The sequence below is a fragment of the Lithobates pipiens genome, unplaced genomic scaffold (genome assembly GCF_037356315.1).
Source record: "Lithobates pipiens isolate NorthernLeopardFrog02 unplaced genomic scaffold, aLitPip1_a1.2 Scaffold_25, whole genome shotgun sequence".
NCBI classification, from domain to species: Eukaryota; Metazoa; Chordata; class Amphibia; order Anura; family Ranidae; genus Lithobates; species Lithobates pipiens.
The window spans coordinates 151,958,563-151,973,721 of record NW_027507787.1 but is presented as its reverse complement, the minus strand read 5'-3'; the positions used below and the strand labels follow the sequence as shown (position 1 = coordinate 151,973,721).

At 43.1% G+C, this 15,159-nt stretch overlaps 1 protein-coding gene across 32 annotated transcripts in view; it reads left to right on the top strand.

Annotated features, from left to right (window-relative positions):
- Nucleotides 1-6,895: 6,895 nt before the first annotated feature.
- Nucleotides 6,896-15,159, top strand: part of TCF7L2 (transcription factor 7 like 2) — a 278,489-nt gene continuing 270,225 nt past the window's right edge. For 9 of the 32 annotated variants that reach the window (XM_077455018.1, XM_077455017.1, XM_077455014.1 and 6 more), the window contains exons 1-3: nucleotides 6,902-7,473; nucleotides 11,342-11,408; nucleotides 11,560-11,687. In XM_077455018.1, the coding sequence (XP_077311144.1) occupies nucleotides 7,285-7,473; nucleotides 11,342-11,408; nucleotides 11,560-11,687 (384 nt within the window). In that variant the 5' untranslated portion in view covers nucleotides 6,902-7,284. Of the gene's footprint in view, nucleotides 7,474-11,341; nucleotides 11,409-11,559; nucleotides 11,688-15,159 lie in introns of all 32 variants that reach the window. The other 23 variants (XM_077455015.1, XM_077455001.1, XM_077455003.1 and 20 more) reach the window with 7 other exon arrangements.

Below are 15,159 nucleotides of genomic sequence, written 5' to 3'. Positions count from 1 at the left end.
CATTTTTTTTTTTATGCCCATGAACGCATGCATGTAGCTGTGCATAGTGTTCAAGGGCGTTCAAAAAATGCTGCATTTAAAAAAAGGTACATTTGGAGAGGCACTTATAAGAATTAGTTATGCACATATGCACATAGATGCATCTAAGGCTTGGTTCACGCCTGTGCGTTTTCAGTTTGGCAGAAACGTACTACAGTCCATTTAATATGATTTCCTATGGATCATGTTCACATCTGTGCGTTTTTAACCAGTGCCTTTTTTTGGACCTTTTGGCCCGCAGCGGTTTGCATTTTTGGTTCTATAGTTTGGAAAAGGGAACGCATCAAAATGCAGTGTAAAAAAAAAAGCACCAAAACTTTTTTCATACATGTTTTTTATTATTATTATACAGGTTTTATGTAGCGCCGACAGTTTGTGCAGCGTTTTACAACTTTATAACGTTGTTGCGGCTGGCTGATCAAAGTGGCGAACAGAGACCAGATCGCCTCTAATAACCTCTATGGATTTCGAGGACCAAAGTGATGTCATGATGTCACTTCCAGGCTAGGGCGGAAGTAAACGATTTTTTTAACGCCAAAGATCAGGGGGTTTTTTGCCTTTTTTTTTTAAAGATAAAGAAGAGATTTGGGGACTTTTTGACCCCAGATCTCTCCATAAACAGCACCTGTCGTCCTTATTTCTATTACATGGGATGTTTACATTCCTTGTAAACATAGGAATAAAAGTTATTTTAAAAAATGTAATAAAGGGACAGTGTAAGAATATATATATATATATATATATATATATATATATATATATATATATATATATATATATATAAATTGGTATCAGTGTGTCAGTGTTGGTATCAGTGTGTTGGTGGCAGCGTGAAGTGTGCAGTGTTGGTGTCAGTGTGCAGTGATAGTGCCGGTGTGCAGTGATGGTGCCAGTGTGCAGTGATGGTGCCAGTGTTGGTTTCTGTGTGCAGTGTTGGTGTCAGTTACATAGTCAGTGTGCAGTGCTAGTGGCAGTGTTGGTGTCAGTGTTGTTAGTGTGCAGGGTGTCAGTGTTGGTGTCAGTTACATAGCTCCATAGTCACTGTGCAGTGTTGATGTCAGTGTTGGTTTCAGTGTGCAGTGTTGGTGTCAGTTACATAGCTACATAGTCAGTGTGCAGTGCTGGTGTCAGTGTGCAATGTTGGTGCCAGTGTTGGTGTTAGTTAGTGCACTGTTGTTGTCAGTGTGCAGGGTGCCAGTGTGTCATGTGTTAGTGATGGTGCCTATGTGCAGTGTTGGTGTCAGTGTTAGTGCTGGTGTCAGTATACAGTGTTGATGTCAGTGTTGGTTTCAGTGTGCAGTCTATTGGTGTCAGGGTGCAGTGTTGGTTTCAGTTACATAGTTAGTGTGCAGTGCTGGTGGCAGTGTGTAGTGTTGGTGTCAGTGTTGTTATTAGTGTGCAGGGTGTCAGTGAGCAGTGTTGGTGTCAGTGTTTAGTGTTGGTATCAGTGTGCCAGTGTTGGTGGCAGTGTGTTGGCATCATTGTGCAGGTTTGATGTCAGTGTTGTTGTCAGTGTGCAGTGCTGGTGTCAGTGTGCAGTATTAGTGTCAGTTTGTTGGTGCCAGTGTGCAGGGTTGGTGTATGTGTAAGTGTGGGTATCGGTGTTGGTTTCAGTGTGCAGTGTATAGGTGTCAGTATTCAGTGTTGGTGTCAGTTACATACATAGTCAGTATGCAGTGCTGGTGTCAGTGTGCAGTGTTGTCAGTGTGCAGTGTGTTGGTGTCAGTGTGAAGTGTTGGTGTCTGTGTGCAGTGCTGGTGTCAGTGTGCAGTGTTGGTGTCAGTTTGTTGGTGTCCGTGTGCAGTGTTGGTGTCAGTGTTGGTTTGAGTGTGCTGGTGTCAGTTACATAGTCAGTGTGCAGTGTTGTTGTCAGTGTGCAGAGTCGATGTCAGTGTTGGTGCCAGTGTGCAGTGTTGATGTCAGCTTGTTGGTGCCAGTGTTGATGTTGGTGTCAGTGTTGGTTTCAGTGTACAGTGTGTTGGTGTCAGTAACATAGTCAGTGTGCAGTGTTGGTGTTAGTGTGCAGTGTTGTTGTCAGTGTGCAGAGTTGGTGTCAGTGTTGGCACCAGTGTGCATTGTTGGTGTCAGTGTGTAGTGTTGCTTTCAGTGTGCAGTGTATTGGTGTCAGTATGCAGTGTTGGTGTCAGTGACATAAATTGTCAGTGTGCAGTGCTGGTGTCAGTGTGGAGTGTTGATGTCAGTTCATTGGTGCCAATGTGCAGTGTTGGTGTCAGTGTGGGTTTCATTGTGCAGTGTATTGGTGTCAGTGTGCAGTGTTGGTGTCAGTTACATAGCTATATAGTCAGTGTGCAGTGTTGGTGTCAGTGTGCAGTGTGTTGGTGTCAGTGTGCAGGTTTGATGTCAGTGTTGTTGTCGGTGTGCAGTGTTGTTGTCAGTATGCAGTGTTGTTGTCAGTGTGCAGTGATGGTGTCAGTGTGGGTATCGGTGTTGGTCTCAGTGCTCAGTGTACTGGTGTCCGTGTGCAGTGTTGGTGTCAGTTACATAGTCAGTGCGCAGTGTGTTGGTGTCAGTGTGCAGTGTTGATGTCAGTTACATAGTCAGTGTGCAGTGTGTTGGTGTCAGTGTGCAGGTTTGTTGTCAGTGTTGGTGTCAGTGTGCAGTGTATAGTAATGTCAGTGTTGGTATCAGTTACATAGTCTGTGTGCAGTGTTGGTATCAGTGTTGGTTTCAGTGTCCAGTGTCTTGTGTCAGTGTGAAGGTTTGGTGTCAGTGTGCAGTGTTGGCGTCAGTGTCAGTTACCTGCTTACATAGTGCATACTGTGCAGTGCTGGTGTCAGTGTTAGCTTCCATGTGGAGTGTTGGTGTCAGTGTGCAGTGTATATTAGTGTCAGTGTGCAGTGCTGGTGTCAGTGTGAAGTGTCAGTGTGCAGCATTGATGTGAGTTTGTTGGTGTCAGTGTGGGTTTCAGTGTGCAGTGTATTGGTGTCAGTGTGAAGTGTTGGTGTCAGTTATATAGCTACATATTCAGTGTGCAGTGTTGGCATCAGTGTGCAGGATTGATGTCAGTGTTGGTGTCAGTGTTGTTGTCAGTGTTGTTGCAGTGCTGGTGTCAGTTTGTTGGTGGCAGTGTGCAGTGTTGGTGGCAGTGTGGGTATCGGTTTCAGTGTGCAGTGTTGGTGTTAGTTACATAGCTACAGTGAACGGTGGGGGTGTCAGTGTGCAATGTGTTGGTGTCAATGTGCAGGTTTGATGTCAGTGTGCAGTGTCGGCGTGAAGTGTTGTTGTCAGTTTGTTGGTGTCAGTGTGCAATGTTGGTGTCAGTTACATAGTCAGTGTGCAGGTTTGGTGTCAGTGTATAGTAGTGTCAGTGTACAGTGTTGGTGTCAGAGTGAGAGTGTCTCAGTATGCAGTGTTGATGTCAGTGTCAGTGTGCAGTGTATAGTAGTATCAGTGTGCAGTGTTGGTGTCAGTGTGAAGTATGTCAGTGTTGGTGTCAGTGTGCAGTGCTGGTGTCAGTGTTGGTGTCAGTGTGCAGTGTTGGTGCCAGTGTGCAGTGCTGGTGTCAGTGTAAAGTATGTCAGTGTTGGTGTCAGTGTGCAGTGTTGGTGTCAGTGTGAAGTATGTCAGTGTTGGTGTCAGTGTGCAGTGTTGGTGTCAGTATGCAGTGTTGTTGTCAGTGTGCAGCGCTGGTGTCAGTGTTGTTGTCAGTGTGCAGTGTTAGTGTCCTGTGCAGTGTTGATGCCAGTGTGCAGTGCTGGTGTCAGTTTGTTGGTGGCAGTGTGCAGTGTGGGTATTGGTGTTGGTTTCAGTGTGCAGTGTTGGTGTTAGTTACATAGCTACAGTGAACGGTGGTGGTGTCAGTGTGCAATGTGTTGGTGTCAATGTGCAGGTTTGATGTCAGTGTGCAGTGTCGGCGTGAAGTGTTGTTGTCAGTTTGTTGGTGTCAGTGTGCAATGTTGGTGTCAGTTACATAGTCAGTGTGCAGTGTTGGTGTCAGTGTGCAGGTTTGGTGTCAGTGTATAGTAGTGTCAGTGTACAGTGTTGGTGTCATAGTGACGTGTCTCAGTATGCAATGTTGATGTCAGTGTGCAGTGTATAGTAGTGTCAGTGTGCAGTGTTGGTGTCAGTGTGCAGTATGTCAGTGTTGGTGTCAGTGTGCAGTGCTGGTGTCAGTGTAAAGTATGTCAGTGTTGGTGTCAGTGTTGGTGTCAGTGTGAAGTATGTCAGTGTTGGTGTCAGTGTGCAGTGTTGTTGTCAGTGTGCAGCGCTGGTGTCAGTGTTGTCGTCAGTGTGCAGTGTTAGTGTCAGTGTGCAGTGTTAGTGTCAGTGTGCAGTGTTGATGCCAGTGTGTGTCTCACTGTGATGGTGTCAGTGTGAAGTATGTCAGTGCTGGTGTCAGCATGCAGTGTTGTTGTCAGTGTGCAGTGCTAGTGTCAGTGTTGTCCTTAGTGTGCAATGCTGGTGTCAGTGTGCAGTGTTGGTGTCAGTGTGCAGTGTTGATACCAGTGTGTGTCTCAATGTGCAGTGATGGTGTCAGTGTGAAGTATGTCAGTGTCCGTATGCAGTGTATAGTAGTGTCAGTGTGCAGTGTTGGTGTCAGAGTGAAGTGTCTCAATGTGCAGTGTTGATGTCATTGTCAGTATGCAGTGTATAGTAGTGTCAGTGTGCAGTGTATAGTAGTGTCAGTGTGCAGTGTTGGTGTCAGAGTGAAGTGTCTCAATGTGCAGTGTTGATGTCAGTGTCAGTATGCAGTGTATAGTAGTGTCAGTGTGCAGTGTTGGTGTCAGTGTGTAGTGCTGGTGTCAGTGTGAAGTATGTCAGTGTTGGTGTCAGTGTGCAGTGTTGATGCCAGTGTGTGTCTCAGTGTGCAGTGATGGTGTCAGTGTGAAGTATGTCAGTGTCCGTACGCAGTGTGTAGTGTTGGTGTCAGTGTCGGTATGCAGTGTGTAAGTGTATAGTAGTGTCAGTGTGCAGTGTTGATGTCAGTGTATAGTAGTGTCAGTGTTTATGTTGGTGTTGATATCGGTATGCAGTGTGCAGTGTCGGTGAGCAGTGTATAGTAGTGTCAGTGTGCAGTGTACAGTAGTGTCAGTGTGCAGTGTACAGTAGTGTCAGTGTCGGTGTGCAGTGTACAGTAGTGTCAGTGTCGGTGTGGAGTGTACAGTAGTGTCAGTGTGCAGTGTATAGTAGTGTCGGTGTGCAGTGTACAGTAGTGTCAGTGTCGGTGTGCAGTAGTGTCAGTGTGCAGTGTACAGTAGTGTCAGTGTCGGTGTGCAGTGTACAGTAGTGTCAGTGTCGGTGTGGAGTGTACAGTAGTGTCAGTGTGCAGTGTATAGTAGTGTCAGTGTCGGTGTGCAGTGTACAGTAGTGTCAGTGTCGGTGTGCAGTAGTGTCAGTGTGCAGTAGTGTCAGTGTCGGTGTGCAGTGTACAGTAGTGTCAGTGTCGGTGTATAGTAGTGTCAGTGTGCAGTGTACAGTAGTGTCAGTGTCGGTGTGGAGTGTACAGTAGTGTCAGTGTCGGTGTGCAGTGTACAGTAGTGTCAGTGTATAGTAGTGTCAGTGTGCAGTGTACAGTAGTGTCAGTGTCGGTGTGCAGTGTACAGTAGTGTCAGTGTCGGTGTGCAGTGTACAGTAGTGTCAGTGTCGGTGTGCAGTGTACAGTAGTGTCAGTGTCGGTGTGGAGTGTACAGTAGTGTTAGTGTGCAGTGTATAGTAGTGTCAGTGTCGGTGTGCAGTGTACAGTAGTGTCAGTGTCGGTGTGCAGTAGTGTCAGTGTGCAGTGTACAGTAGTGTCAGTGTCGGTGTGCAGTGTACAGTAGTGTCAGTGTCGGTGTGGAGTGTACAGTAGTGTCAGTGTGCAGTGTATAGTAGTGTCAGTGTCGGTGTGCAGTGTACAGTAGTGTCAGTGTCGGTGTGCAGTAGTGTCAGTGTGCAGTAGTGTCAGTGTCGGTGTGCAGTGTACAGTAGTGTCAGTGTCGGTGTATAGTAGTGTCAGTGTGCAGTGTACAGTAGTGTCAGTGTCGGTGTGCAGTGTACAGTAGTGTCAGTGTCGGTGTGGAGTGTACAGTAGTGTCAGTGTCGGTGTGCAGTGTACAGTAGTGTCAGTGTATAGTAGTGTCAGTGTGCAGTGTACAGTAGTGTCAGTGTGCAGTGTACAGTAGTGTCAGTGTCGGTGTGCAGTGTACAGTAGTGTCAGTGTCGGTGTGCAGTGTACAGTAGTGTCAGTGTGCAGTGTACAGTAGTGTCAGTGTCGGTGTGCAGTGTACAGTAGTGTCAGTGTCGGTGTGCAGTGTACAGTAGTGTCAGTGTCGGTGTGCAGTGTACAGTAGTGTCAGTGTCGGTGTGCAGTGCACAGTAGTGTCAGTGTCGGTGTGCAGTGTACAGTAGTGTCAGTGTCGGTGTGCAGTGTACAGTAGTGTCAGTGTGCAGTGTACAGTAGTGTCAGTGTCGGTGTGCAGTAGTGTCAGTGTGCAGTAGTGTCAGTGTCGGTGTGCAGTGTACAGTAGTGTCAGTGTCGGTGTGCAGTGTGTCGGTGTCTCCTCTGTGCTCTTCCTGCTCCCCCGTCCCTCCTCTTCCTCCCCCCGCTCTGTGTAGTGAAGTCCCCCCTCCCCCCCCCTCCCTTCTCTCTCTTTCAGTTTCTTTCACTTGTTTCCATGTTGATACTTTGTTTCTCTCTGTTTCCTCCTCTCCTTTTCTCTCTCTTCTCCTCTCTCTCCTTTTCTCTCTCTCTCCTCCTCTCTTCTCTTCTCCGTTCCCTTCTTTCTCTCTTTTCCCTCTTTCGGTGGATTTTGCTGACATGTCTCCAGTCGGTTGTCAGTCAGTCTGGCCCCGCCCCCTTGCATGAAATTAAAGCCCCCCCAGTCCCCGCCCCCTCCCGGATCAGACTCCCCCCCCTCCTCCCTCCAGCTGTCAATCACAGCCGCCTTTGAACTGGATTCCTTCCAGAGGAACTTCAACCGACTGAATCCGGCGAGCGGAGCGGAGTCCGGGGCGCTGTCTGCCGGCTCGGGGGCTGTGTGTAGTTTTTTGTGTCGGTCGGTGTGTGGAAGAAGGGGGGGCCCCGCGGATCGGACAAAGGAGATCGCCCCGCGCACCCCTCTGCTTCCCCTCCCCCCCACGCGGCCCCGAGAAAAGTTGCCCCCTGCCCCCCCCTTCCCTCCCCCGAGCGGCGGGGGGCGCGGAGCGGAGCCGGGGACCCGACACAAAACTTTTCTCCGGGATTTCCCCGGAAGATCCTTTTCGCTTTCTTGTCCCCGGAGCGGGGCGGACGGAGTGGAGAGCAGCATGCCGCAGCTGAACGGCGGCGGAGGGGACGATCTGGGGGCCAACGATGAGATGATCGCCTTCAAAGACGAGGGCGAGCAGGAGGAGAAGATCTCTGACAATTCATCGGCCGAGCGGGATCTGGCCGACGTGAAATCTTCTCTGGTCAACGAGTCCGAGACCCACCAGAACAGCTCGTCCGACTCGGAGGTGAGGAGGAGGGGGCACAGGAGGGGCACAGGGGGGCACAACACAATACAGAATTACTGGGTACACAACAAGAGTTATAAAGAATTATGGGTCCCATTAAAAGGACACAACTTGGTATGGGGGGCACAACATAGAGAAGAATGAGGGGCACAGCATGGCATGGGGGGGGGGCACAACATAATAATGAATGGGTACAGAACAATAAAGGGGCACATAGTTATATGGGTGGGGGGCACATAATACAGATTTAGGGACACAGCTTGGGGGGGGCACAATATAGCAAAGATCAAGGGGCACAGCATGGCATGGGGGGCCCAACATAATAATGATAAAATTATTATTCGCTACAGAACAATAAAGGGGCACAGAGTTGGGGGGGCATAATGAAAAATTTTGAGACACAGTATGGCATCGTGGGCACAACATATTAATAAAAAATAATTATTATTCCGTACAGAACAATAAAGGGGCACATAGTTTTATTAGTGGGGTTGCCAACATAATAAAGAATTATGGGGCACAATAAAGGGACACAGCTTGGAATGGGGGGGCACAGCATAGAGAAGAATATGGGGGGCACAACTTAATAACGAGCAATAGAAGGCCAGAGTTATATGGGGGGTGGGGGCTGCTGCAACATAATTAAGATTTATGGGGCACAGCAGGCCATGGGGGCACATAACATATTAAAGAGTTAAGGGACAGTAAAGGGGCACAGTTACCGTATATAGCAGACACAACATAATGAAGAATTATGGGGTACAGTAAAAAAAGGGGGGTGGCACGACATAGTAAACAACATAATGAAGAATTATGGGACATGGCAAAGGGGGCACACAACATTAAAAAAAATAAGGCACACAGAAAAGGGGCACAGAGTTATATTGCATGCACAAAGAAAAATAGTGGTGTACAATAGAAGGGCACAGGTTGAGGGACACAACATAGTAAAGAATTAAGGGGCACAGTTTGTCATGGTGGGCAACAATGTTTTTTAAAGAATTATAAGGAGCAGAATGGCATGGGGAGGGTACAACACAGTACAGAATTATAAACAGTAAAAGGACACAGAGTTATATGGGGGCACAAGATAGAAAAGAATTATGGGGTACAGTAAAGGGGCACAGATTAATATGAGGTGCACAACATAGTAAATTAAGTGGCACAGCATGGCATGGTGGGCACAACATAGCAAATAATTATTGGGTACAGTACAGTAAATAGTCACACATTGAGATGGAGTGGCACAGTATAGTGAAGAATTATGGGATACAGTAAAAGGGCAGAGGTTGATATGCAGGGCACAACATAGAAAATAATTAAGGGACAACAATTGGCATGGTGGGCTCCACATAGTGAAGAAATATAGGGTACAGTACAGTAAAGAGTTATACAATGATGGGAGGGACATATATTGAATAGTTATCGGGTACAGTACAGTTAAGGGGCACAGTTCGGTAGGAGGGAGTATAGTATGGAGAAGAGTTAAAGGGAACAACTGTATACTATAAGAAGACAGCATAGTAAACAATTGCTGGGTACAATAAAGGGGCACTGCATGGTATGAGCAGCACAACAGTTGTAGGGAGAATATTTCAGTAAAGAGGGGCAGAATAGGGAAGAGTTAAGGGGGACACAGAGTAAGATATAGGGGCACAGATTAGAAAAAAAATAAAGGAATACAGCTTGATAAGGGGGCACTTTACAGTAAAGGATAAATTGTAATGGGGCACAGTCATTGTAGTAGGGGGCACATCTTAAAAAATATTTATGGGGCACAGTGTAGTGCCTTGTTAGGGGCACAGAATAAAATATTATTATAAGAGAACAGCAGTGGATAATGAAGTGGCAGTACTATGGGGCCCAGCATGCTGAAGCATATTAAAGAAGTTAGGGGCATAGTAGGCATAGTAAGAGACACAGCATGGCAAAGTGTTAAAGGGCTCTGTACACACATAAACACAGCCTAGTGTTATAAAGATCGATACATACTGTATTGGGCACATTAATGATAATAAAATATACACATTAATAATAAAAAGTAATATTTGGAACATGATATAAACTATGATGGCACAATGTGTACGGTGCTGGGGCACAGCCTGGGCACTGTCATGCAGCCTCATGGCACAGACACCCCGAATGGTCTGCAGACCTGGAAGTTGTCACTGTCATTCAAGCTGTAAAAATCGGAAATGTACAATTTAAAGAGCAGAAACAGCATAGGTGCAGGGTGAGGGGCACCCACCCGCTGTACTTAACACTCAAATTAAAGTTGCCCTATTGCCCCCCTGTGACATTACAGGGGTGCCCCGGGGCCCCTTCCAGAGCCCGTCCCTAAATCTCCATCAGTGTGAGACAGCGACAAGTGTCCTCTGAAATCACAACAAAGTACTATTTGTATACACAAAGCTCAATGGAGAGAGAGAGAGATCTCCAATGATGGGGATTTATTAATAAATATTGTGTTAATGTTGATGGTATTTACTAAATACCAAAAATCTGTGAAGTCTGACAGCTTGTATTTATTAAACAGGGCTTTGTGATTTGACTTTGTTTACAAATAGGGAAAAAAATTATTCCCATGCCTTTCCTGTGGAGGATGGAGGCTTTATCTGCCCAAATCAAACCATTAATATATATTTATGTGTTAATATAATTAATGCATGGATTCAGTTTATTCCATATAGTAGTATAAATTGTATATACATATCTGTATGCTTTAATATTTATCTATTTTTATTAGAATAACACTATACATTTTATATGCTATATAATCCAATATCTATCTATATCTCTCTCTTTCTCTCTCTCTCACATATATATATATATATATATATATATATATATATATATATATATATATATATATAGTAACATTTTGCATATATTTTATATGCTTTATGTATCTATATCTATCTATCTATCTATCTATCTATCTATCTATCTATCTATCTATCTATCTATCTATCTATATATATACATATATATATATATATATATATATAGATACATAAAGCATATAAAATACATGCAACATTTTACATATATATAGATATATAGATATGTATATCTATCTATCTATCTATCTATCCATCTATGTAAATAGATATATCTATCTATCTATAGATATATATCTATATATATATATATATGTAAATAGATAGAGTTGTATATATATATTATATATGTAAATAGATAGAGTTGTGTATATATATATATATATATATATATATATATATATACAACTCTATATCTCTATCTATCTATGTATAGACATATATAATTTCTAAAATATATATTCTATATGCTAGCACGATCCATGACTGTTGTTACATATACAAATTGAATGTTACACTATATTTTCCTGTTTGCACTCACACATTTGTGTTCTGTTGATCATATGTACACACGGTGTTATTTTTTGAACATCTTGCTAACATATGATCTTGATTCAAGCTGAATTATCTAATAAATCTGTACAGATTGGGACATTTCTAGAAGTTCATATTTTTAGTCCTGACAGTCCCATCTTTTAATGTGGTTGTACACCCAGTCTTTGTTATTTCAAGGCTTTTTGTGGCTTGGTGGTATTCCTGTATTAAAATGATACCCTAAATTAATGCCCACCATCGTTGCCGATCGGTCCAGATCCCACTGTCGTAAACCATCTCCTATTTTTTTTTTTGACAAATGTCTCCCAGTTAGCGTTTAGTATGTGTGCAAAGCAATGCTTGCCAGGCGGCGTACAGACAGTGTGACAACGTGACAAGCCCTGACACATCCTGCTGTATTATTGTATGTATGTGTGTATTATATAAAGAGCGATTATAAGCCTTGTTAACATGTGCCCTGTACCCTGTGCCAGGCGGAGCGGCGGCCTGCGCCCAGATCCGAGACCTTCCGGGACAAGAGCCGGGACGCCCTGGAGGAAGGTGGGTTGCTTGCGATACCCTTTAATCCCCCCTTTTTTTTGCAGTTGTGGGGGGGGGGGGGGGAGGATGGGTGGAAAGGGGAAAATAAAGAAAACTTATAAGAGTTTGTTAAACTTTTTTTTCGTTTTTTTTTCATTGTGTGTGTGTTTAGCTGCGAAGAGGCAAGATGGAGGAGGCCTCTTTAAGAGCCCGGCTTACCCTGGATACCCATTCATCATGATCCCGGACTTGAGTAGCCCCTATCTGCCCAACGGGTCGCTCTCCCCGACGGCTCGGACAGTAAGTGCCTCCTTTATGGCTGCGGCTGCTGCGTGCACTCACTGTGGATACAATGTAGCTTTGTGCTGGCAGCAGCACACTCACCCGCTAGTGATTAGGCTGCAGCTGCTGCTCGTCATGTCTTATTTAAAGGACCACTATACTCCAAAGACAGAAACAAACTGCGCTATAGGCGTTATGTGAAAGAGCCTTAATAACATTCGAAGCTATGGATGCTAAAAGGTTCCCGGTTTGTGCGAGAACGACTGAGATAGCTGACACCGGTGCAGCCTAAAAATGATAATAGTTTGTCAGGCCTTTTCTGTGGACAGGAAGTCAGCTGTGTGCGTTGGATAATCTGTCTCCCTGCCAGGGCACCTTGCCTCCAAATATCTTCCAAATATATCGCTTTTATTATTCATGTACAATGTCCACTTATTCAGCAGTGGGACACGAAAAGCAGCACTAACACCTGACCAATCAGACACGAGAGATCTGTCCCCAAAAGCTTGCAATCAAAAAGGCGCCCACGAATGTTATCAACGCCTCTTTTGCATAAACAGTTTAGAAACCTCACACCGTTTAGTTATGGTGGCCCTTTACATAGCGTTTTGCAACCTGTGTATCCCTGGGCACGCTGGTACTTGTGGTTCCCCCCGGCAGCTAAAGAGACACAGGATGCAAAATTATGTTTTTTTTCCATTGTTTTCAACACACATTTTACTTTAATTTTATCATTTTATTTTTTACATGTATCTGTTTTATGCCTAGAGTTTGACACAATATTGGTTTCTTTTCTTTCTTTTTTTTTTTCCTCTTTTTTTTTTTCTATTTCATTTAATTCTCTTCTTCTTTTTGGGGCTGTCATTGGTTTGTTTGTTTACTTTTATGTTCTGCTTCTCGCCTCAGTTAAGTCAGGATGGCAACTTTTTTTTTTATTATTTGCTCTTTCTATGTCAGTGCACCAGGGTTGGGGGGAGAAAATTAAAAGTGGCATTGCTTCCTGCTGTATGGAATTTGTTTTTTGATGCTTATATACCCCTCCCTCCCCAAAAGTATAAATAATCCCATTGTTCAGCGGGACATGGGCACTGCTTGTGCCGTCACCACCGCCCCCAAACAAAGATTCATACTCCGGTTCAAAGTAAAAAAAAAAAAAAAAAAAAAAAAAAGATGTTTGATTTCTCAGAGTGGTTTTAAAACTGTGACTGTTGCTGGTGGAACGTCTCAACTGTCAAAGTCTGTGAGTCTGTATGGATGGGGCTTGCCTTCACTTAACACACGTGCTGTTGTATGTATAATGTGTATTTTTCTTATATGAGAAATAAATCTAATATGTGTATGTATGTGAAAAGAAATTGTTATATTTATATGTAAACACATTTATATATATATATATATATATATATATATATATATATATATATATATATATATATATATATATATATATATAAATGTAATTGTGTGGATTATATATATATATATATATATATATATATAAATATATATATGTATATATAAATATATAAATAACAGCTGGCAGTTGATGACCCTAGAAGTTTTTTTTGGCTAGTTTTCTGGAAGTTATATTGACCTGCATTCACCATAGGGAATTGGCAGGGCCCTAATACCTTTTCCAACTCAATGGCTGAATTGATATAGTCTTCAACATCATGTCCATGTTGCAAAAATAAATAAATAAATAAATAAGGTCGAAAAACTGACAACACAAATAAAATAATTTATTTTTGCTGTGAAGCCTTTCAGTTTTATATATATAAAAAAAAAAAATAGAGTTGCAAAGTACGCCTGTGCGATTTTGAACAACGTGTGTTGGCCCTGGCAGTTTGTGAAGAGTATCAATATTCATTTTTACTGTTTGTTAAAAGCGAGTTGCCAGGGGGTGTCTTGTTGCTGTAGAATTCTGTGCTCGTTTGTGTGAAAATAATCTTTTTTTTTTGCCAGAACAATGCATGAATTTGGATGCCTGTCTTGAGAGCCAAGCTATTACCTGTCGCAATTTTTTTTTTTTAATTAATGAGAAAGGTAGCTTTTGTTTGCTTTATATCACTGTTAGCTGATCACGTGTAGTTGTTGACAGAATTAAACAGATGATTATTTTTCCAGGTTGCAACAGTTGAGTTGATTCTAAGGGTATACGTTGTGCATATTACTATATTTTTGTAAAAAATTTGTACAGTTTATTTGGTTTGTTTTATTTACTGAAACGTTAAGCAGCCTTTGAATCTCTATCTAACAGGATCTAGATAGAAACATTGATTTTTTTTTTTTTTTTTTACCGTTTCTGTAAGCAAAGTGGAAAATTATTGGGTATCATTGTGACAGGTCTGCATGAATAATACATTATATAAGGAGACCCAACATAAATTGCTCGGCTCACAAAGCCTTAGAGAATTGAGGTGCCGTCCGCTGTTTTTGCCTCATGTTAATCCGCAGAGCAAGAGGGGGGCGATATGATTCAGTTAATGCGATTCTTTTTTTGATTTTTTTTTTGCCGCGGCCGTAGCTAAATTCCTGACCCAAAAATCAGCTTGTCTGACTTTACAGGTGTAGCATAGCCTAAGAATGATTCAGAATTTTTTTGGGTGGGAGGTGAAGTCATCCTGTGTGCTTTGTGTCTTAAGTCTCTTTTTTTGGTTTTAACTTAATAGCTGAATGCCCGCTACTTTCTTCAGTCTTGTTCACCTTTGTCATGCGTATTTGGCAAAGAAAGGGCCAGAATAATAGGAGGCTGTTTTGCATCCTTTTTTTGTCCCAGTTCTCTTTCCTTCATTAACTCTAGGGAAAAAAAAAAAGAAAAAAGAAAAAAAAATGACAACAAAAGGATTTGACACACTTTAGCGCTTGGCCGCCCTAGGACCAGGAACCGGATCTTAAGGGGTTACAGCACTTGCGGTTTGTCTCTTAGACCTCCCCGGGATGGAGTAGTTTAACCCATTAGCCTCGGGGCTCTCTCGCTCAGCGAAGTGTTTTTTAAACACTTCTAAATGTGTGTGAAATCGGCACCCCCCCTTCTCCTAATGCGACGTGACATTACTGTCATTACACAGCTCATTACATTTTAAATAGAGAACAATCTTATGTTTATCACCGGGTAATAAGAACAGGTGTCCCTCAACCCTCGCGGTTTCCTTCCACAAAAAAAATTGCATTCTTAAAGGTTTTTTTGTGTGTGTGTGTGAGGTGGGGTGGGGAGGCGGAAGGGTGGGTTTGAGGATCTTTGAGTATAGCTGTTAATTTTTTCCCTATTTTTTATTGCAGTTTTTTGGACAGGCGGTAAAAAAATACATCCCAAGATATTTTTATCTTGTGCGCATCCTTTTTTTTTTTTTCTAGTTGCATTAGATGTGATACTATGTTACACTTGAGGCCTTTAAATTTGTCATCACTGTTGACCTTTTGGTATAAGCCCTAATAAAAATACAGGGATTCACGCCTACTTTAAAATTGTACATGTGCAAAAAGTCAG